Source organism: Acartia tonsa, chromosome 4 (genome assembly GCF_053477335.1).
Source record: "Acartia tonsa isolate MP-2025a chromosome 4, ASM5347733v1, whole genome shotgun sequence".
In the NCBI taxonomy this organism is placed as follows: Eukaryota; Metazoa; Arthropoda; class Copepoda; order Calanoida; family Acartiidae; genus Acartia; species Acartia tonsa.
In genome coordinates, this window is record NC_137263.1 from 58,211,743 (window position 1) to 58,237,033 (window position 25,291).

Sequence of the window (25,291 nt, forward strand, 5' to 3'; positions counted from 1 at the left end):
ATTAATTTTTTTATGGTGTGTCTAAATTAAAAATATACTTACTTTATACTTGGTTTTACAGGATCTCCACATTAATCCTATATCCATTTTATTTCACTTACAAATTTAAATGTTTTTAAATGATTCTTTACATGAATGATTTTATTGTTTTCCAGTTTATAGACTTATTAATTTGTTTATTTATCTTGTAGTGTAAATAAAATAATTGTCTAATGTAAATATATTATTTTCAGATTAATTTAAAACAAATAAAAATGCACAGATTATAGATGTCAATAAGAAAGAAGTTTTCTCCTAATTTTGTTTACAAAAGCGCAGGTTATTCACTTTATTATGAAATATTTCTATTATTAGGTTCGGTCAATCTGTATCTCCGTCTGTACTTTAATTTAGACATGTTAGAATGGTCCTTTTAACTTTGCATGGTGATTCCTTTAACAGCTAGGTAAGATTTAGGAAGCATAGTAACTCTATAATAGTTACAAGAAAGTCCCTGCATCCTATGAAAAATTGCTGATTTTTTTTTTATATGATTATTTGATGTATTTTCTGGAATAATGATTCCTAGGACAACAAATCACATTATTGTAGGCAAGGCATCTTTATGATAAAATAAAGAAAAAAAAATTTTGTCCCTTCTTTTGAATTTAGAGCTTTGCTTTTATTTATTTTTTTTTTTGGGGGGGGGGGTCATTGCTTAACTTCCCCAATTGTTGTAGCTGTTTGCAAGATTTTTGTGAACATTTATATTCACTATTTAGCCAAGTAAGGGGCTGTTGATCATTGCAGATAATAACATGTTCAATGCTTGTTAGATGCTTGTCAAGGACCTCCAAGCTTTTTTTGGGATGTGGGGGTAATTTTTTTTGTGACAGGTTATAACCCGCATTTTAGGTGTGAAATTGTACCTTATTTGTAAAAACCAAGGTAAGAAGCACTTGCAAATGTTTTTTTAGGGGTTTCAAAGGGTTTAGTTGGAGATGTTGGGGGATGGGGGGGGGGGGTAAAATCTAATATAATTTCAAACATTATACAGGTCTTTTATACCTATAATATCCATTTAATTAAGACAATAATTATTCATGTCACTTTTATTAATCCAAATCTATTCTTGAACCTATTCAAGTTTCTCATTTATCTAAATAATAATTTGTCGCCAAAATTTTCTTTTAAATAACTCCACACCCTTTATAAAAAAAATGCTTGTCCAATTTTTTATCAGGTTTTAGTAGGAGGAGTCCGTGCAAGTAAATAGGCGGAGATTTGGTTTAGCTTTATTCTAATAAACAAAGAGTTAAATATTGTTTATATTTTAGGTTGATAATTGAATCAATGTCAGTCAGCAACTAAGTTTCACAATGAACAGAGAGAATCCATTGTACAGATCTATTTTATATCATAAGGTATTTATATTTTTTGCGCTTTACTTTATTTCATTATAACTTCAAAAAGAAATAGGGTTACATCTGTTAGCGAAGTTTTTCTATAATGAGGATCGGCCTGTCTGTAAGTACGTTCAGAACGGTTAGCTCTTTTCATTAATTAAGACATATTTGAATAGTCCTATTGATTTCAATCATGAAATGGTAATTCCTGTAGGAATTATGTACGATTTAGAAAGAGTAGCAACTGTATAATTGTTACCAGAATGTCTATTACTATATGTTTACAAGGTACAATAAAGTTAGAAAATTGTAAGTATGTCCTTAAATAGTCTGTAAATATACAGTTTTGCAAGAAATTTACTAATTTTATTTATGTACACGGTGTTTCAGAAAAAAACTGCGTTTTCCGTTTTTCTGACACAACCAGAAGGAATACAGAAAAAACGATTATATGTCCTTATTCTCTGTAAAAAAGTACATCAAATTTATAACAGGTGTTTTTCATTATCTCTAAAAATACGGCTCCTCACAAAAGCATTTTTAAGAAACTGCAATTTGTCATTTTTTCACATTTCTTGATTGTGATGCATTTGCAGTAAAAGAATCTTCTTTAATAACGTAGGTTATAGTTAAAAGAAAAAAAATCCTTTTTATTTGACAAAAAAATCTCTAAAGACAAAAAAGTTATTGAAGTTTGAATTGTTTTTATTAAAGCATTTAATTACAAATTATGGATAAATTATGAGTTTATATCTTAACCTGTCAATCAAATTAAAGGATTATAAGAATAAATGAGAGGTGGGGATTTACGAACATGAGCAATTTTTAAGGTCATGTTTCTTAAGTATACAAAAAGAAAAACTGAATATTTGTTTTCAGTGAGGGAATTTTAAATGAAATTTTTAGTTTAATTGGTAGAAAATTGTATTGGCCGTATTAAGATGTTGTTTTCAAGTGAATAAATTTTTGAAAACCAACCTTAAGGCACAAAATTCTACCAGAAAAATGCATCATACGCATCTTTTGAAATATTTATGCTTTAAAATGCGCCGTTATTTTCAGAGATATTAAAAAACACCTGTAACAATTTCGATGCATATTTTTATAGAGAATATTGACATATAATTATTTTTTTTTGTACTCCTAAAGGTTGTTTCCCAAATTTGGAAAACGCAGTTTTTTTGAAACGCCCTGTACATATAAAAATTTATTTTGATTATTCAGTTCTGACACTCTTCAAGTGTTTGTTTGTCATGCAGTTTTAGAGCTTCACTTTTATGGATCTTGTCAGCCTTGTTTTGATAACATATCTGAATACATTACCTACTCTATATTACACATGATGTAACTGTACTGCTCTGATGCAAATAAGAATTATGCATCTTTTCATCTTTTATCAAAGTGATTTTTTCTGAAAGTCTGGTTTGTTGTCATCACTGTATACCCTCTAAAATATTTTAAAAATCAATTAATTTAGAACAAATGTTTTAGGAGAAGTTTCTAAATTTTCTTTCATAATAAACATAAATGTGGTGGGTCTATAAACAAATATATAAGTTTTTTCTTTATTTTTCAATTTCAATCCCTAAATTTCTTTATATTTTTCATAGTTTTATATATTTTGTGTCAATTTAAAAATATCCTTTTAACCATTAATCATTTTGTATTTAATTAAAAAATATATATTTCAGGAGATTGAGAGAGAATATACCAGCATGAATACCTGTAATGTTTGTAACAAGAATTTTACACAGAAATCTTCTTTGGTTGTTCATATGAGGGTTCATACTGGTGAGAAGTCATTTAAATGTGATCAATGTGAAAAGACATTTATTACTGTTAGTCAATTGTCTGTCCATAAAAGGAACCATACTGGTGAGGAGCCATACAAATGTGATCTATGTTTAAAAACATTCAAACAAAGTGGTAAATTGACTCTCCATGAAAGAATCCATACAGGAGAGAAACCATACTCATGTGATCAATGTGATAAGACATTCAAAACTTGTGATGATTGACTGTCCATAGGAGGGTTCATACTGGTGAGAAGCCATACTCATGTGGTCAATGTGAAAAGACATTTTCTCAACTTAGTACTTTGACTGCACATAAAAGAATTCATACTGGTGTGAAACCATACTCATGTGAACTTTGTGACAAACATTATATCTCTAGTTCAAGTTTATCAACCCATAAAAAATCCCCTGGACATTTAAAAATGATGAAAAGCTGTAATAATACAGTTAAAACTTCTGTATCTATTAGTTTCATTGAATGTGAAGAAGCTGATGTTAAAGAAGAAATTAAAGAAGAAGAAATATTTGATGAAGATCCTCTCTCTATCCAGATGAGAGCTGACAATATTGAAGAAAATATTAAACAAGAAATAGAAGATCCTCTTTTTTGTAAACAAAATTACGATGAAGATATAATTGATACTATTGATATTGTTCATCATAAAATATAAATATGTATAAACATTTAATTGTCATAAGATACAAATGTTTCCTTCGAGAGACAGGATTAATGCTCAATTCAAATAAAAATCTAATTTTTTTTTCATCTTAAAAATCTGCATTTTATCTTTATTTGTTTCAATTTTTTATTCATTTTTCAACATCTAAAGCTATTTTGTTTATTTCAATTGATATGTGAATATTTAATTTTTCTTCGTTGTTTCTAAATTCTAAATATATTTACTTTACACTTGGTTTTACAGGATCTCCACATTAAATCTGTCTCCATTTTATTTCATTAGCAACTTGGTGTTTAAATGACTTTTTTACGTTAATGATTTTATTGTTGTTCAGTATAAAGACTTATTAATTTGTTTATTTATCTTGTAGTGTAAATAAAATAATTGTCTAATGTAGATTTATTATTTTCAGATTAATTTATAACAAATAAAAATGCACAGAGTATAGATATGAATAAGAAAGAAGTTTTCTACTATTTTTGTTTACAAACACACAGGTTATTCACTTTTTTTATAATCCTGACATTCGTATGTCGGTACATCAATCCGTCAGTCTAAGTAAGTAAGACAAAAAAACTCTTAAGTTTGACTAGATATAGTAGTACGAGAAGAATGGTTCTTTTAGTTTAAAAATACTCTAAGTGAGCCGGTCATTAATATGTCGGTATGTCCTTCCGTGATTATAGTTTAGGATAGCCACAAGAATTTATTTTACATTTATAAAATCTATCAATCAATCTTGTACACATTCCGCCATAAATATATTTTTGTCTGTCACCCTGTAATCATTAAAATAAACTTTGAATTGGTGAAACAGCAATGTTACAACATAAATTGAAATCTGTACATTTTAAAAACCTATTTCATATAATAATAATTTGCCGCCAGAATTTTTTTGAAGTAAGAGGAGTCTGCGTTGAGTATCATGTTTAAGTAAATAGGCGGAGATTACTCTATGTTAAATAAAACAAGAGTTTATAGTTTAGGTTGATTATAGAATATAGAATCATTGTCAGTCAGAAAATAACTTTCACAGTGAACAGAGAGAAATCCGCAGAGGCATAAACTCATGAAAGGTAATTTAATATCTTATATTTTATGTGCAAAGCAAATCTATAACATTTTTGTCCTTTGCATTGGTCTATACGTACACAATAATAAGATTACATTTGTTTTGTTTAATCCTCTATAATACATTATTCTGATATAATAACAAATTAACATATACATTTTAAAACCTACTCATGTAATAATGAATAATAAACAATAATTTGCCGCCAGAATTTTTATTTACATCACAACCCGTTAACAAAACTATCTACTTGTCCAGTTTCTGATTAAAAGTGGGAGGAGTCCGTCTTGAATATCATATTTGAGCAAATGGGCGGAGATTTTGTGCAGTTTTATTTTAATAAAACATGAGTTAACTATTGTTTATGATTTAGGTTGATAATTTAATCATTGTCAGTCGTCAACTAACATTCACAGTAAACAGAGAGAAATCCATTATATCTACTTTACAGTATAAGGTATTTTTATATTTTTTTGCTTTATGTCATTACTCCAGACTCATTCTCTTGTGCTATTCAATGCTGATGTTTAAAAGCGAAGCTTTTCTATAATTAAGGTTGGTCCGTCCATACGTCTTTAGTCATGTTAGAATTGTCTTTTCTATTTCAAACTTAGTATGGTGATTCCTGTAGTAATTAGGTACATCCTGGGATGGGGATAAAGGGGCGTGGCGTTATCCTCTTAGGAATTTTTTTCTTCAATTTTTTTCAATTTTATACCTTCCCCCCCCCCCCCCCCTACTAAATGACTGGGTTAAAATAGGCTAGGTTAGGTTATATGGCTAGGGGGCCGAGCGCCCGCGGCTAGGCAGGCCAGGGGGCCGTTTTTCTGGGGGGAGGGGTATAAAATTGTCAAATTTTGAGAAAAATTTCCTAAGAGGATAATACCAGGGGCGTTTACCTTAAACTTTGAAATGCCTCATTTTACTCCTCTGCCTAAAATATTAAATTATAACTCCGCCCATTTGTCATTGATTTAGAACAATTACAGTAGGAGGAGTTGCTAAATATTATAAAAAATAATTATAAATAATAAAATCTGGGGAGAGGGGGGAGGGTGGTTGGGTTATGTAACCCAAAGATGGGGGAGGGTAATAAAACCATTTCAACCTCTGTACACAATATAATTGCTGTCATTCCTTGTTTGTCAGATTCGCTTTTATAAATGTTGTCATCCTTGTTTATTACTTTATTTCTACAATTTTAAAAGCTAAGGTTTCTTATATTTGTCTGTACGTTTATAACAGTAGCTCTTATAGTAAATTGTTCTGATGATGCCTTTAACAATAAGTAATGTATCTGTAAAATTGTTAAATAAAGGTCTTTATACAGTTAAAAAATATTTAGCTTTGTTGACAACAACTTGGATATAGCTTTTGTTTGGCCGTCGGCGTCAGTTTTTTCTTGCTTTGCTTCTATGGAAGTTGTCATTCTTGTTTAATTTTGTATTTTGTGTTTTAATTAACAAAAATAATATTTCAGGAGATTGAGAGAAGATATACCAGCATGAATACCTGTGATATTTGTAATAAGAATTTTAAACATAAATCTAACTTGGTGGTTCATGGGAGGGTACATACGGGTGAGAGACCATTCTCATGTGATCAATGTGAAAAGACATTTATAACTAGTAGTCAATTGACTAAACACAAAAGATTCCATACAGGAGAGAAACCTTTCTCATGTGATCAATGTGAAAAGACATTTACATCAGGTAGTGATTTGACTAGACATAAAAGAATTCATACAGAAGAGAAGCCATACTCATGTGATCAATGTGAAAAAGCATATGCACGGCAAGATGAATTGACCCGTCATAAAAGGATCCATACAGGTGAGAAACCATACTCATGTGATCAATGTGAAAAGACCTTTAACAGAAGTAGTCGTTTGACTGAACACAAAAGAGTTCATACAGGAGAGAAGCCATTCTCATGTAAACTTTGTGACAAGCATTATGTCTCTAGTTCAGATTTATCAAGACATAAAAAATCTCCTGGACATTTAGAAATGATGAAAAGCTGTATTAATACAGTTCCAACTTCTGTATCTATTAGTTTAATTAAAGGTGAAGAAGTTTATATCAAGGAAGAAATTAAAGAAGAAGAAATATTTGATAAAGATCCTCTCTCTATCCAGATGAGAGCTGACAATATTGAAGAAAATATTAAACATTAAAGAGAAGATCCTCTTTCTTGTGAACAGAATTATGATGAAGATAGAATTGATACTATTGATATTGTTCATCATAAAATAAAACTGTAAAGGTCATATATATCCTGATATAAAATGCTTACTCCATTGTTTTAGACTTATATCAATTAATTTTTGTACATTATTTTTAGAATTCATTTTTATTTAATTGTCATAGGTTACAAATATTTATTTAGAGAGACATGATAGTGAATTTTATAAATTGATCTAAATCTCATTTAAACTGTTAAAACACCGCAATTGAATCTTTATTTATCAAATTCTATACAAAGACAAATAACTTTTGGACAAATATATGAAAAATCTAAGTTTTGTTTTGATTTTCATTGATATGTGAATTCGCTTATTTAACCCCTTAATCTCCCTTTTTATTTTGCTTACAACTTACTTTTTAACAATGATCCGTTATACTTTGATTTTCTGTGAATAATTTTGATGTTTTTAAGCATAATGACAGTCATTTATTTATTGGTTTCTGTGTGAATAGAATATTTATCAAATGTAAATATATTATTTTCAGATAAATATTTATAATACATAAAAATGCACCAAGTATAGATAGCAATGTTATAAATAAAACAAGTTTCCTATCTATATTGTTTCTAAATGCACAGGTTATTTATTTTTATTCATATTGAAGGCTCCACATTATTCTCTAAGGGGTCCAAATTACTAGGATTTACATGGCTGGTTCTAGAAATATGATTCCTCCGTGAGAGCCAGCGCCGCTGGTACGTCCAGCGATGTCTCTTTTTCCTTGTTCTTGTTCACGATTGTTCATTGTTAAAAAGTTCTATGAGATTTAGAAATTTTAATCATAGACAATTAAACCCTTTAATCTTGGTGTAGAGGGGAAAAGACATAGACGAAAGATAGAAATTTGGTAGAAGAAAAGACAAGAGTTCTACACCTTTTTGTTTTGCTAAAGGTCTAAATTAAATATATAATAAATTCAAGGATTACAGCATCCATAAATCGGTAAGCCCTAACCCTGTGGGGCTACTTAACATTATTTAATTTAACTTAAGCATGTAGGTAGGATAGATTAGGTATTTATTTATTCTATGTTTTTTTATAAATATAAAAAATAATTTCCTGCTAGAATAAGTTTCTGATTGGGTATTAGTGGGAGGAGTTCGCATTAAGCATCATAACAATTAGATGGGCAGAGTCTGGAGATTTGGTTAAGTTTTATTTTTAAAAATGAGTTAAAAATTGTTTATATTTTAGGTTGATAATTGTATTAATGTCAGTCAGCAACTAACTTTCACAGTGAACAGAGGGACTTACAATATACAGTACTTTTTATTATAAGGTATTTATAGTTTTTTGTGCTCTACGTCATTACTCCAGATATGTTATTTGATTTATTAACTATTTTAAAATTACCTTGACTCCCCGACTGAAATGTTTTAAAGGGTCTATGGGGTCTCCACTACCCTTAATTTTGCCCTATCACCCCCCTCCAGCTCCCTTCTGCAACACCTCTAAATTAGTAATTTATATGCTCATTGCTCCTGATAGAAGTTAATCATTAATATCTTTTTCTTCCATGGCTCGAGGAGTTTTAAATGAGAAAACAAATATTTCACAGCTGTGAATAATTTAACCCTTGTATGGATATAACTATGTAACATTTCTAAAGTCTTTCATTTTAAGTATGCAAAGCTAAGTACTCTATAATTCCAGTTTTATAACATCTTTTTGTCCATCTGGCTGTGTGAAAGTTTCCCTAAATATTACTGTATAACTATTTACCATTATTTTTGTTTGATGTCTTTTATATTTATATCTTACAACCTTTTAATAACAACCTATATTTCCATCTTAGTTTTACAGAATTATTTACATTATTTTGTAGAACTTATCTAACAAATGTACAGATTTAGAATATGATAATAATTCTCGCCAGAATTTATTTATTATAATCCCCCTTCACTGAAACACTTCCTAACTCAGCTTCTGATTATAAGTAGGAGGAGTGTATGATGAACAGAATGAGGTAAATGGGCGGAGATTTAGTTTTGCTTTAATTTTAATAAATGTAAATAATTTTTACAATTTAGGTTGATAATTGTATCACCGTCAGTCAGTAACTAACATTCACAGGGAACAAAGAGAAATCCATTAGAGAGAAGCCATACTCATGCAATCAATGTGAAAAGACCTTTGCAACTGGTAGTCACTTGACTTTACACAAAAAAATTCATACTGGTGATAAACCATACTCATGTAAACTTTGTGACAAACATTATATCTCTAGTTCAGATATATCTAAACATAAAAAATCCCTAGGACATCTAGAAATGATGAAAAGCTGTATTAATACAGTTCCAACTTCTGTATCTATTAGTTTAATTAAATGTGAAGAAGTTTATATCAAGGAAGAAATAAAAGAAGAAGAAATATTTGAAGAGGATCCTCTCTCTATTGAAATGTAAATGAATAAGAGTGCTGTAAAGATTTTATCAGAGAATTAATAATATTATTTTACTTTCTGAGATAAAAAAATCAAAAACATACTTAATGTATTATCCGTTTAAAAAATACTTGTAATATCATCTTTGTCCAGCCGTTTATGAGGTAGTATTGACCATGTATACATACATGAAGAATGACATCCTATTAGTTTATAATACAATATTTGTATTTAAAATGACAAATATTTTGTTTATATTTTGACATGTTTCTATAATGTACAATAAATATTGTAAAATTATTTAAACCTTCGTTTTTCTTATCAAAGCTTTTCTATAACTTATTTAGAATTGTCCGGTCGATTCCAAACTTTGTGTAATGAATCCTATAACAGTTAGGTACGATTTCAAAAGCATAGCAACTCTAAAATCGTTACAAGAAACTCCACATTTTTGACCATGGTGATTTAAACTTTTCTTAAAACAACTTTTTATTCCACAAGGTTCAATATTTTAAGCAACGCATTTCTATAATTCAAGTCCTAAAATGTAAGTATGTTCTTAAACATAATCCTTTATTTACGCAATTTTGCATCAATTTTATATACTATGCCAGCGGCTACGCCACTAGAAGTCTCCAGGGAGCTTATATCAAATACTATTTTAGGTGGTAGAAGGCTCTTTTTTACTAAAACTAATACCATCACTGTATAAAGGAGAGCCATATCGTTCCAGCAGTTCATGAGATTTTTCGGAACGAAACTACATAATATGTTGCTAGATAATATAAAGATCACAATGACAGACCTTTAATTTTTTTTTTTTGGAGGGGATGGTAGGTGGATTTTTTTGTGGGGCTATTTCTCATCGGTTGGTTAATGTAATGGTACCCTCCTTCAAATTGGTTTTCTGGACTTGAGAAGCTTCATTGTAAAGGAGATCCATATCGGTCTAAGGCTTTAAAACTGATTAATATAATATCCATTCTGGATTAGAAACTTAGAGTAATACTCTTGTAATATATGTTAAAAAATCTTTCTATACAAATTTGAAATTTACTCTTTATAAGGGAGAAAAGCCATACTTGATTCCTGTGAAAAGAAGTATTCATCATTAATTTCATAATTTAAATTATTTGTTAATTAAGAGTTAAATATCCATAAAAGAGAGAAGTCATGTCTTGAGATTCTTGTGAAAAAAGTTTATTTAGACATATTGGGATCTATACATGTAAGAAGATTTACTCTTGTGAATTATGCCAGAAAAATTATAACTACACTTTAAATCTGACTTTACTTTTATTTTTGTAATTTTCTAAGTATTTTGCATTTTATCTCTCCTTCTTTTCTTTTTATGACAACTGAGCATAAGTACTTTGACTCACTTTGCTCGTTTGCCTATCCATTCTTTATTGTTATTTGCTACTTACAGATGTTGTCAACCTTGTTTAAAATCTATCAATAAAAATATAAAACTTAGTCATTCCCATTAAGTTACTTAGGCATACATATTATATTCATAAGTAGGCTCAAGCACTAATTTTTGTCATAGGAATGTACGACAGACATAGGTGTAGAGTGGGTGCGTTACATAGAAGGAAAACACACATCACTGAATCGTTTTGCATGTGTACAGTGAAGAGATATTCTGCCAAAAAGAATAGCAAAAGAAAGTTTTTCTACTATTAGGGTCTGTCCGTCATCAGGTAAAGAATAGCTTTTAACAATAAATTGGGCATGTTAAGATATTCCTTTAGGTTTCAACTTCTTCAAATTATTGATAATTTGAATATTTTGACATTATTGTTTTCAAAAGTTATGCTTTTCTACATTATTAGGGTCAGTTCATCCTTACATCTGTTAAAAAAGGATTTATCTAATAGTTAATTTAGGCAACGTAGAAATGTCCTATTGATTTCAAACTTGGCATTGTGGTTTTTTAGCATAGTTCAGAAAGCGGCGCAACTCTAAAATTATGGCCAAAAATTCCGTAGGTCAATTTTAAAAAGTTAATTTTTAACGTATTTACAACCAATTTGTATATGATATAATTATCTTAGTTTAATTAATGATCCATATGACAACTATATGTGATACAATGTTATAAGCGAAACACTAATAAAAGTTCCTAAACTACAAATGTATATGTTCGTGTGCCCTACTGTCTGATTTAAGAGCTTCACTTTCACGCTTTTATGGATATTGTCATCCTTATTTTTAAAGGGATTACGATCAATGTGCAATAAGTGAGTTGAGATTTTTCTGCTTCTCTTATATATTAAACACCATTTATTTAATTAACAAGGATGACAATATCCATAAGTAGCAAAGCTTAAAAAATATGAATATATTTATATCAGGAAAAATTATTATAAAGCAGTATCATACAATAAACATTAATGTTGATAAAAAAGGGAAATCCCCACTTTGTCTCAGACGGACGGATGGGCAGACATTTTGAATTATAGAGTAGCTTTGCTACTAATAAGTCACTTAGTTGTAGCCCTCTATCTCTCACATACATAAAACAAGATAGAAAAAAACGACTTCATACTACATTTGAAACCATTTAAACAAAATATTTACAGCATGAGAGCATATTAAATTCATTGTGTTACAAGTAACTTAGTAAGGTTTTTTTATTAAAGAATAATACACATGAATGCAAGCTATTGATAATCAGTTTTTCTATTCTTATTTCTCTCTAATAACAATGTTGCCAGGAAGGATTCCAACACCAAGCTGACAGTTTCAAAACATCATTGTGCCTGCAGATTTTTAAAGTTATCAAATTGCAATGAAAATGTGGTTGAATCAATATTTAAAACCAAAGATGACAGCATCCATAAGAAGCAAAGCACAAAAAAATCATAGAATGGACAAACAGACAAATTGAGTTCTTGAACAAATGTTCAGTTTTCATAACACTGAAAAAAAGATAATATAAAAAAAACTTCAAGAGAATCACAAACCTTAAAAGAATAATGTTTACATCTTTTAGAGCACAACCAAGAGGCAGAGAAACATAACAATATATTGATTAGATGCAAACATGTCATAGGAATCTTTACCAAAAATTTCAGTTGTCTACTCTTGATAGCAGCCAAGAAAATCACATTTTCTGTGTTAAATACTTTTGATGTTAAAATTGCTTTTACAGTATGCCTTCGGAAATGATTAACATCCATAGGATTTCAACAGGTTCTAAGCTATACGGACTAACTAAGTTATACTAAGCTAACAGACAATTTTCAAGAAATAAAAAATATAGAATTAATATAACTTTTGTTGGCTAATGACTTCGGCCCCTAAGGGCTAAAAAAACTGGTTTTACACCTTTAATTTTACATTTTTATAACCACAGAAAGCTATATATAATACAATGCAATAAATAGGTGTTCTATCTAAATAATGTTCTAAAGGTAATGAAATAGACATTTATACCTTAAAATATAGATGAAAGGGTTATATCCAGTATGATGCTCAATCAGGGGCTTTGTTAGGCATGTATTGTAGCTCAGAATATTAGGTTGGTAATCATATTCAGCTCTTTTTACCTGTCAAAAAAAATAATTAGACAAATTTTACATTAAAATATGAATTAAACAGGATATTATTTTTAAAGAATATATGTCGGGGCTCGGCAACCGAATGCCAGCTGTCTGTAAGACTCAAGAAAATCAACATCTTACAATTTAAAATTCAGCCTAAAGTCTTACCCTGACCCAAATGTGGCAATCCCTCTTTTCAAAAAAATTTAAATTTTGCAAACTGGTTTAAATCTGATGTTTAGTTGCTGCTGCCAAGCCCTAATAAGTATGTTGTGAAAATAAAATTTATTTGTAATAAAGGAAATATTACCAGAAAATTGTACTGACATGGTAGAACATAAACCTTAATTGAAATAAAACACATCAAAAATTATAAAAGGGATGGTTTGCTATTTTCAAAGAATAAATGGAAAAACTTTTAGGATTCACGTTTTTTCTGCAGAGGAAGGCAATCTTAAGAAAAAAAAGAAATTGCTTAAAAATTTGTTGAAATTTGTTAAAATATCTCCAAAGGACATTGTTGAAATATTAAATTTCTTTTTAAAATTAATTGTTGGATAAAGGTTTTTTTCAATGTCTAATTAGTTTTTTGTTTGGACTTACCAGTTTTGGATGCTTGTATTGGATAAGATGAAAGGCACTCTTAAAGAAATATTATTAAAAAAACATTACTTTTTGTCCAAAAAAGCTTGTGATTTTACTTCTAGCAGGTAAAACTTAATAAAGAAATTTGTTTAAATGAGTAAATGTTTTATGTTTAAATGAGTGTTGGAAAATTTGAAATATATCCAACATCCTAAATGTTATTTATAAATGCCTATAACTTCTTTTGTTATTAAAGTTGGTGGCTACAAATTGAGTGTATTTGGCTTACTTGTGACAGTCTCTTAGCAGTTAAAGAGGTGTATTTTCTGCAGGTTTTCTTTAAATGGCATTGTGAGTTTTACTTCCCGCTGTTTAATGTAAATTTAAGTTACAATTTATCATTATACAGTGTGTTTTTTTTTATGAGAATTTTTTTTCAAGCAATTTTATCCAATGTTATAGTTAACAGAATTTTATGATTAATGACTTATTTTCTTTTTTTTATACATTTTTTTTGTCACTATATTGCATATAGAGTCAGTTCTAGAAGTCCAAAACCATGTCCAAAGGTATTTTTGGTGTTGGGGGACCATGTTGGATCATATTAGAACAAAAAAACTTTGGGTTAAAATTTTTACCCTAAAATCTTAAAATTAGATTTTCAGTAGTCAACTTTGGGGGGAAATTACTCCCTCCCTGGTTGATATATGGCCTTCAAACTTTAATATGTCCTGGTACATAGGCCCAATAGTATATGTATTGAAGCGTTTTATAACCATACTAGCAAAAACCTCGAAAATGGCAATTTTTTCAAATTTCTTGCTGATCTGCAGAAAACACAGGTTGGGGTGCCATAAGGTTTGTGTTTGTCACAACAGAAATGATTTTTTCTTCACGGATTTTTAAGCTTTCTTAAATTCTGATAACTATAAGAGGGGTAAGATTGTATTTTTTTTTAAAGTTTCATAAAAAAACATACTGTAAAATAAAACTGAGGGTATTATCCTCTTAATCTTCAATTTTGAAAATTTGAGTACCCCCACCCCCCTCCCCCCCTGACAGCAAACTATGAACTCTAGCTGCAGCACTCGGCTCCCTAGCCTGCCTAGTCGCAGCGCTCGGCCCCCTTGCCTGCCTAGCCGCAGCGCTTGGCCCCCTTGCCTGCCTAGCCGCAGCGCTCGGCTCCCTAGCCTAAAACCTAACCTATCCTAAAATAATTGTTTGTCGTTGTTGTTGGGGGGGGGGGGGGGGGGTGATAACGCTGAAAAAGTGAGCTACCTGTTCAGCTTGTGGTATGTAACTAAACTCTTCTTTTATCTGTGCTATATTTTTGGTTGAAACAAGGTCTGGCTGTGCTCTCAATCTCTCAACATTCATCAGGAGAACTCCACTATTTAGTACCTATAATAATTATATTCCATCCCATTTTCATGATTTTACACAAATTGGAAATTATATTTCTTATCTTCCACTTTAGGTCATGTTTTTTTGCTATTATTCCAGTTTGTTTGTAATGTTAGGTAAACCAAATCCAAAATAGAATGTACTTAAAACTGTTAGCCTTATAAATGAACCAAATTATCATGTACTCCGTAATACTTCCAGCTGGCAAAAATAATAATATCCCCAACCTACCCCCTTCACTCCATCCCATCCCCTCCTACAGGATAATTGATGACACATTTTACCTTGCCAATACATCCAAGTATTATATAGCCATTATATTGAAGGGATGAATTTTTAAGATATGGAAATCAAGAGCCCAAAAAGATTTGATGAAACATTTGTAAAAATCTATAACCTGAAATTGTCCTATCTTCCCCAGTGTTGCAAGAGGATTTTCATGAAGATATCCCCATGCTGAAACTTCCTGGATTGGATTTAAGTCTTTTCCCAGAGCAAATATCTCCTGGCTTTAAAATTGTATTTATTATACTATTTTATTAGTCACTAGCTACAACCCCTAGAGGACTCTAGGATGGAAGGAGGGTTGTGATTCGACCCACCTTGATATTAGATGAGTTTTAATTGAAAAAAAGAAAATTTTTGAATGGAATGGGCCATTAGGATTCTATAATTAATTCTAAAAAGTTTTTTCTTACATACCCAGTCATCTCATAGAACATGTCAAATAAATGACCTATATCTATCCTAAATATATAAGAATTTAGTTAAATTTTAAAGGTCAATAAAATCAAGTCCTTTAGTATAATTATCTTTTATGCATGCATAAAAAGTCAAAAATAATTTTTTTGGAACATCTTAATGGTCACTTTTGCAATCATTAACCTTTAACAGTCAGGCCCCTTGCTGCACCTTTATTGGTTGGGGAGGGGGGGGGGGGCGAAGAATGCCCCCTATTAACTCAGCTCCTATTAGAGCTAGAGAGCTAAAAAAAATTTGCTGCCTCCCTGTTTGATAATAAATTTCCGGCTATTTGTAAGTCAAATTCAATTTTTGATTCCTTTATCCTTTTATTTCAAAATGCTGTCATTTTCTATTTTTTTCTGAAAATGTTTATCTTTATGTAAATTTTAAATTAGAAATTTCGGCTGCCTCTAAGTCAAAAATATCTTATATACGGTTTTACTACTAGAATATATTTTAGTATTTTGGTAAGATAAAATGTTTTGTTTAATTCAAAATATATGTTTGCTCTTTACCTGAAAGACCCTGCCATGTTTGCTGACATGCCTTGCCCGCCAGGATGAAGATATTTAAAAAATTCCAACGCTCAGATATGTGCAGGGGGATGGGCTTTAAACGCCCCCCCCCCCCCCCCCAACCATTAATGGTTTATTATATTTTTTTTAATGTATTTATTAAATTACCTAAGTCTAAGATCTGTATCAAGTAAAATTAACTTCTTAATGAAAGATGGTAGTTCATGCACCAAGAGAAAATTAATAAAATAAAAGTCCTAAATTAAGTTGGTAAAAAGATTGTTGTTGATTATATTGAATATAAAAATATCTCTAAAAATGTCAAATAAAAATATTACCCTGACATATCTTTCTTCACACTTGTAGTAAATAGTGTTGTTATTTTTATTTAGTATTTCTTCAATACCTACCACATCTAAAAAATACAAATTATATCTTAATGAATAGTAAATTCTTTTTTTTTACTCAGATATGCCAATGTTTAACCATTAAAGTGAAATAATAAAGGGGCTAAGGGTCAAAAAACTGTATGTCCCACCCAGTGGATCCTGTGCCTAATTTGAATGAAAGCCAATAGAATTGTATTTATCATCACATTCAAGTCACTACAAAAGAGCAGAAAATAATTGGCTAGCAGTCAAAAAAAAGGTCGCCACCACTGGATCCAGGTAGTTGTCTGGATTCTACATCTATACTTAATACACTTATTGTTTAACCTGGATTGAGATCAGACCAAAATTGAACATCAACAACAGGAATACTGTAATAGTTTTTGCTGCATAAAATTGAACTATATTCATCTAAATTATTTATTAGTTTTAATGTTATTCTTTTACTAGAATTTTTTTTTAGATAATTAGAGAAGTTTTGTATTAACTTTTTCTTATTCATTGGTTTAACAACTTTTTAGACCTTTAAAAAAATTGATTGGTTAGTTTATTAAGTTGAGTGATCAAACATTTGAACCACTAATTGTAATCTATATAAGAAGTAATTTTGTGTATCATTTAAAATGTACAATAATTGATTGGCCATTGTTTTATCTCATTAGATTACTGATTTTTGTTCCTACTTTTAGATATTTTCATTTACCTAATTCTTTTCTGTATTTATGTTGGAAGAAGGTGTAGGACACATATTGAACCACAAATCTAACAAAGTTATTTAATTTCATTTAGATGATTACTATCATGTGGTAAGAGTTGGGGGCAGCCTATCCTATCTTAGAAACTATGAAAGATATAAAGACTGAAAAAGCAAAGCTGTTCATTATGATAACTCAGGAAGATTGAAATTAATTTTACTTTGTAGGTTTTGTAATATAATCTTATTATCCTGCGACCCTCCTTCCAAAAAAATTAACAGAGATAAATTATTTCTTAACGTAGATATTTTAAATGAAAAAATATATTAAAGTGCCACAAGATGACTCTTGGGGCGTAGCTGCTAGTTAGTAATGTGTTGAAGGGACAGGACATTAAGGTAGAAAAACTATGTACCCAACTAATTTATGTTTGTTATCAATGTAATAAAATCTGTAAATTGTTCATTAGAATGTTTACAGGATGAGGAGGGACCAGGTTGATACTAGGAGAGAGGCATAGCTACCAACCATTAACCTTGTACTTATACCTAATTTTATGACATCCGTCACCAGGAATGTAAAAATAGCACCACCATATACTAACAAATGTTGCACCTGGGAAACATCCACAAACTTGAAATATTTTCAATTCTATGCTTGTTAAAGAATAATTTTCTGTTAAGTATCATCCCAATAGCTTGTCTAAATGTGTTATTTAAAAAATCCTAAATAGTAAACAACTTATATATTTTATAATATATTTTTTCCTCCATGGATTTGATTCAATTAATATAATATTTGAATTTTTATTACTATGATGTCAATAATAGTGGCTATAATCCTAGAAAATTTTTCAAACTAAATTTAGGAGTATTTTTTTCTAGAACAATTCCTCTGAGGAAGTGTTACCCTCCCCTTAAATACTTTTAAACATTCCCAGGACCTTTGAGAAGCTTTACTGTAAAAGAGAACCTTATTGATTCAGTCGTTACAGAGATCATATAGAACAAACACACACACACACAAAAACAGACAAAGATCCTGTTACTTTTATATAAGGAAATATATACAAATGTAGAAAAGAATTTCGACTTTTGTGTGAAAATAATTATAAGAAAAGGAAACTACACAGCAAATTTTACTTTCCTAGTTTTAATGAATGTCAAAATATGAAAATTATTGATAAAAGTCCTTACTTTACTTCTAAGATCTGTGAGAAAAATAAAATTGATAGGAGTTCCTTTACTCTCTGAGAAGATAGAGTATAAAAATCTGTGTAAGCGTGACTGTTGCCTAAATAATAGTTTCAACATTTAAAATGCAAAAATTTAGAAATAAATAAACCAAATGAATAAATAAAACAGAATTATTTGGATCTATAAGGAGCGCCACTTTATATCAATCCTGTGTTTACGGAGAATTAAAAATCAATTTTATGCAAATATTAATGCAAATTTTAGGTACATTAAAAAACACTTTACTTTTGAACTAATTGCTGATCAGCATCTAAGGGAAGAATGAACTTGATAAACAAGTGCACAAACTCCTGTCCTGGATCTTTTAAATCTTTTGGTTCAAGTAAGCCTTCAGTACCTGGCCAAAATGTATAACAATTAATTTAAGTTTTTAACCATAAAATTAAGTTTATTTTATATCCTAATAACTTTTTTTGGGACAGAATTCTCTTATGACTTTAAGTGATTATCTTGTGAACTCAAGATAAAAATCAGCTTGTAATAGAATGCAATACTTTAATGCCCACTATAGGACATAAAGAATAGTAACATCCAACAGATAACAAATCCTTTGAATGTACAACAATTTTCTGAAAGTCCTAACTTTGTATGGTAATTACTTGCACCCTTTTAAGGCTAAGATATTCCACCTACTTTCATTATAAATTTTATGTGCCTGACATTGAAGCAGTAGGTAACATCTCTTGTATGACACAATGCGTCCCAGACTCAAACCCAACAACTCCCCAACAATCTTACAATAAACTGATATTTACCAGACTGATTACTGTACAAGACAGAATCTGACTTTTCTTTTGAACATTCTCCCAATGTCATCCAATGAATACAAAATAAATAAATTATGCACATTTTCATCTTATCTGAAACTTTATCTTTCATTGTTAAATTAAAAGTATTGTCTAGTTAAACCCTTGACATAAATGGCTTACATGGGTGCTGGCATAGGGAGATGTTTCCAAACCTACTTTTTGGTCAGGATTCCATACCCCCTTCTACTGATTAAGTATTATAATATAACAATACATAAATTTTACATAAGTTTTTTTTTAAATATGTGTAATCCCTGGGATGATGTTATACTGGCCGATAAGACAATGTCAGATAAATAAATTAATGTAAGTCCCCAATGATGATTACAAAATTACCCCTTCTGTAGATTACAAATTGTGGTTGAAACGTTTAAACACTAAACTTTATGAACTAACCAATTAAAATTCTGTAAAAGTTGTTAAGCCAACGAATAAGAAAACGTAATCATAAAACTTTGGGAACTTGTGTAAAAAACAGCCTATTGTTGTTATCTCCCTACCGTTAAAAACAATTGTAAGAGTAAAACATGAGAAAAAAACAGAAAAAAAGTGTTATAATGATTTAGTGAATTCTCCTAGCTTTAAAGTAGTTCTTAATATTCTTTTCTGTTGTATTTTTAAAAGAAAACAAGGATGACAACATCTATAAAATAGAAGCTCTGAAATGGTGGGACAAACAAACATTAACACTTGCAGATTGTCAATGCTGAATAAACTGAATATTATTGCATTTAAACAAAATTGTAAGTAAATTTGTTGCAAAAATGATTAAATATTTGATACTGAGGTGAATTCTTAAAAAAACTTTTGCCTCACTAAAATTTTAGTGCAATTTTTAAAAAGAATTTACCTTTGATTAAGGACATACTGACGTTTTTAGGACTTGATTATAGAGATGCTTATCACATTGTACCTCGTTGTAATACTGATCAGTATTAAAAAAATTCAGATGAATAGGATAATTTTAAAATACAAAAATTTGTTGTGAAAAAAGTAAAAAAACAGCTTGTTTTAAATGGACGTACGGACTTTCTGGTAACACTTATAAATTTGCTGCGCTTTCTAAATCGTACCTAACTGTTATAGGAATCAACATGCAAAGTTTGAAATTGATAGGACAATTCTAACATGCCTAAATTAAGAAAAAACGCTATCCATTACGGACAAACGGATGTACTGGCCGACCCTAATTATAAAAATGCCTTGCTTTTAAAAAGTAGGTTAGTCGCCAACGTTTCTCCAAAATGCTAACAGAGGGGAAAATGCTTATTTTGACAGTATAGAATTTTTTTCCATTGAAAATGTGCTGAATCATTATGTAGGTACATACTATTGCTCAGGGGAAAATGGTATTTTAATATTCGACAAAACTTTCTTCCCCCCACTTTATTACAAGCTAACACAGGCAGAATAACACATGTAAGAATTTAGGGGAGGATTGTTTTAATATCCATTGTTCATTCCCTGATTCATTTGCAATGTAGTTGAGGGATAAGACAATAGCCAACAAATTGATCTACATCCCTAATGATGATATACAAGATTATAACCCTTATAGATTACAATAAATGATTGAAATGTTTGGACACTCAACTTATTTAACAAACCAATTAAAATTAAATAATGTTGTTTAAAAATAAGGTTTTTCGTTTTTGAATTCAGTGTAAATTAAAGGCAAATTCTGGTTCGTAGTTTTACATTGAAATCTTAAGCTTCAGACAAAAAAAAACTTAGTACTTTATATAGGACTAGCGGCTTTAAACTAGTATCTAAGTTCTCTGTAATGTATAAAAGGATAGAGAAGAGAAGAATGATAGCCTAAAACCATCCTAAGACTTAAATCTAAAAAAAAATATCTGAAAACCTTCCTGGGATCATTGTTAAGCTTCCCTGAAATGGAGAACTCATTCGGTTCAGCGGTTAGTAAGATCCTTCACTATAGACAAAAAACCTTAGTACTTTATATACTACTAGCAGCTTCGCCCCTAGTCTTTAATGAAGTAATGGGAAGTCAATAGAAATAAAAACATTAAAAAAGGTTATTCTTTGTGGTAAAATTAAACCCAGGTTGTGCGCTGTATGCACAAAATATTCAATTTGTAAAAATTAAACCCAGGTTGTTTGCTGTATACACAAAAATTTCAATTCATAAAAATTAAACCCTGGTTGTTCGCATACACAAAAATTAAAATTTGTACAAAAAAATATAAATTTTTTTTTTGGGGGGGGGATTAATGGGGGCTTAGCCCCAAATGTAGTGGGGTTCTCCCACCCCATTTACTGGTTCTTGTTTACAAAAATAAACCAAAAAAAATTCTTTTTGGGGGGTTGGGGTGTCCCATCTGAGGATCAGTAGGTATATTCCCTGAAGAGAAGAGCCAAATCGGTTTAGTGGTTACTAAGGTTAAACAAAAAATGTAAATAAATTTTTTGGGGGCGGTGGTTTTTTAGTTTTTAGGGGGGTTGGGGGTGGCCCCACTCCTAGGAAAGTAGCTTAAAACCATCACAGGACCAGTAGGTACATTCCCTGAAAGGTAAAGAGCCCAATCGGTTCAGCAGTTACTGAGATATTAAGCTTCAGACAAACAGACAGACGGACAGACATCAAGCTACTTTGTATTATAGATAGTGACTTGTGGCAAATGAGCCTTTTCAAACAACGGTTTCACTTAATGCAAGTTAACAACTGCTGGTTCGTTATTAATTATTTGCTTATCATTTTCAGAGAAAGTTTGCAAATATTTAAATAATATTGTGCAAATTTATGACTAGCATTTTATAGAGACATCAGGGAGGAGGGGAGGGGAAAATTGGCTGTTGATTAAACTAGTACCCAAAGTTTTATAATTATGTTTTTTTAAATAAAATGAAGACATTACCCCTTTATTAAATTTTGATTACTTTTTAAAACTAACAGTGTCACAGTTTTCAACCAATAATTTTGGTCTACAAATGTGTTTATCACCATTTTACACAAATTTATCGTCTATTGTCTTATCCCTTAAGATCCTTGAGAGAATTCTTGGAAAGATTGTTGGCTTTTAATCAGGGATCTTAGGGATAGGACAATAGACAAAAAACATCACAGTGTCGTTGCAGTACAATGAGTACAATTGATATACACCCCAAATTATGATAAAGAAAATTACCCCTTCTGTAGATAATATTTTAAGCCAACGAATAAAGAAAAGAGATTATAAACAATAGGAGTAATATAATCAAAATTCATAATTGTCTCTTCCTCCCCTATCTCTGACATATTTTACAATTTAGAAAGTTAAATTTGAAGTTTTTGCTTGTATTTTGCATATCATCAATCACGCACTACCACACGCACAGAAAAAAATGGTGACAGGGTATTCAGTAGACCAAGGATGTACAACAAAGTTTAATTAATTTTAATCTTTAACGTGTCAATATTTCTTACATTTAAAATATTTATATTTTTTAGAAAATATTAGGAAAACTGTATAAATTTTGTGTACAAATCAGACCCTTGATTTGCCTGTCATCCAATAACCTGTGCGCTCTGTCTCACGCAAATAGTAACAAACAAGGATGACAACATCCATAAAAGCGAAGCTCTAAAATGGTAGGACAAACGATCTGAAATTAATGCATATGTCTATACAAACTTGTAAGTAAATTTGTTGCAATACTGATTAAATACATGTTACTGTTAAAGGACGTACTGATGTTTTTCTGAGTTGATTATAGAGATGCTTTGCTTATATCATTGTACTTTGTTGTCCTAGGAATCAGTATTTTAAAATTCATCAATCGAATAATTATATCACATAATAATATTCCTTTAAAAAATTTAAAAATTAACAAGTTAAAATGGACATTCTGGCATCAATTATAGAATTGCTACAATTTCTAAATAGTTCCTAACTACTACAGGAATCACCATGCAAAGTTTTAAATTGATAGGACAATTCTAACATGCCTAAATTAACAAAAAGAACTCTAATTATAGAAAAGATTTCCTTTAAAAAACTAGGATGAAACTATTCAGGCATTTCTTATGGGATAAAAGTAAGTTGAAATGAAAACTTACATAGCAATTTCCCTCAAATTGCCAAGAACCCCCAACACACCCCCCCCCCCCCACTATTTATTTTTGAATAAATAAAAGAAATAAAAACATAAAACTTTGGGTGTTATGTAATTTATAGTTCAATGTCTCCTCCATGCAAAAAAGTTAAACACCAGCATGCTGTAAAAGGACGTATGGACTTTCTGGTAACAATTATAGAGTTGCTACACATCCTAAACTGTTGTATGAATCATAAGTATTTGCTTTATTATTAAATTTGCCCTGATATTAAATCTATTAAAATTTATGCCTAAATTTTGTTTGAATCTTATCAATTCTATTTTATTTCCTGTCCTCAGTATTCAATTGAATTACTCATTATTAAATTAAAATAATTTTGGGCTGGGGTTGAGTTCAGGGAGGGAGGGAACATTTGGTTGCTTATTACACTAGTCCCCAAAGTTTTATAACAACTTTTTTATATTTTTTAGCTTACCAACTTTGGGGACTTTGAATTTGACTTGTTGGTTTTAGAGTCCAAATGGTTCAACCACTAATTGTAATCTACAGAAGGGGTAATTTTTGTTTTATCATTGGGGATGTACATCAATTTATCGGCCATTTTCTAATCCCTTTAGATCCCTAGGATGAGTTATACCCAACTGAATATTTATATCTAAAATTAGAGAGTTGATTTGTTTAGGGGGGGGGGGTTGTTAATTTTGATAGTGGAGTCAATTAATTCTTTTTTTGGTGGCAGAGTTGTTAATGATTACTTTGATTACTAGCCCCTCCTTGGACGGCCTTGACTATTGTTCTAAAGGAAGTGAATATTGTTATCAATGTTAGGGCTGAAGTACTTATAATATTTAAATGATTAATCAGTTGATATCAAACTATACACTACAGCAAAGCAGAAACAAAAGATAAGTAGAAAACAGTATTTTAGTAATTATGTATATAGCCAATATCCAGGGAGGGAGAGGACAATGAGCTGTTTATTACACCAGAACCAAAAGTTTAAAATTAATGTTTTCTTAGTCATTGGCTCAATAACTTTGGGGACATTTATTGAATTTTAATGGGTTGGTTGAGTGTCTAAATGTTTGAACCACATATTTAAATCTACAGAAGGGGTAATTTTGTTTATCATAATTGGGGATGTACATTAATTTATAGCCATTGTCTTATCCCTTTAAATCCCTGAGTCATATCTATCTTATATATACCCACCAATCATAATATTTAGGGGGAAGAAGGGTGGGATTGAAAGGTGTAATTAGTGGTAAAGAAAGGGAAAGATTTGGGTTAAGGGATATATCATTGGAGAAAAATAATTGATGGGATGTTAGGAAGGGATAGGGAGTGAATGGATATATTATTAGGGAAAGGTGAGAAGATGTATTATGATAAAAAAAGAAATAAAAAGAAGGGGAAAATAACATTTAGGATGGGGAAAATAAAATAGGACAGGTTGATGTATTGGCTTGGTAAATAACAATATACTTGGCATTTTTAGATTTTTTTATTTTCCAAAGATGAGAGGGGTGTTTTTATTATTTGGAGCATTTCTGTTCTGCAGCTCGGCATCTGCTGTCAAAGTTGGGCCATGTTTTGTAAAGATGGAGAATAGGCAATTTTAAACTTTATTTTATTGAAATATTTAACAAAAGTGTGATTTTCTTGTTTAATTTGTTTGTATAGATTCTTTTATATCATGCATATTTAAAACAAAGAAATTAT

At 30.2% G+C, this 25,291-nt stretch overlaps 1 protein-coding gene and 1 long non-coding RNA gene across 2 annotated transcripts; both read left to right on the plus strand.

Annotated features, from left to right (window-relative positions):
- Positions 1–4,519: 4,519 nt before the first annotated feature.
- On the plus strand, positions 4,520–7,411 carry LOC145315585 (uncharacterized). Its single transcript, XM_080155565.1, has 3 exons — positions 4,520–4,525; positions 5,307–5,390; positions 6,414–7,411. The coding sequence occupies exons 1-3, from the start codon at positions 4,520–4,522 to the stop codon at positions 7,107–7,109; spliced, it is 786 nt and encodes a 261-aa protein (XP_080011691.1). The 3' UTR covers positions 7,110–7,411.
- A 252-nt stretch (positions 7,412–7,663) lies between these two features.
- LOC145318406 (uncharacterized) lies at positions 7,664–9,766 on the plus strand. Its single transcript, XR_013879325.1, has 3 exons — positions 7,664–7,759; positions 8,376–8,460; positions 9,212–9,766. It is a non-coding gene; the product is annotated as an uncharacterized LOC145318406 (long non-coding RNA).
- Positions 9,767–25,291: the final 15,525 nt, after the last annotated feature.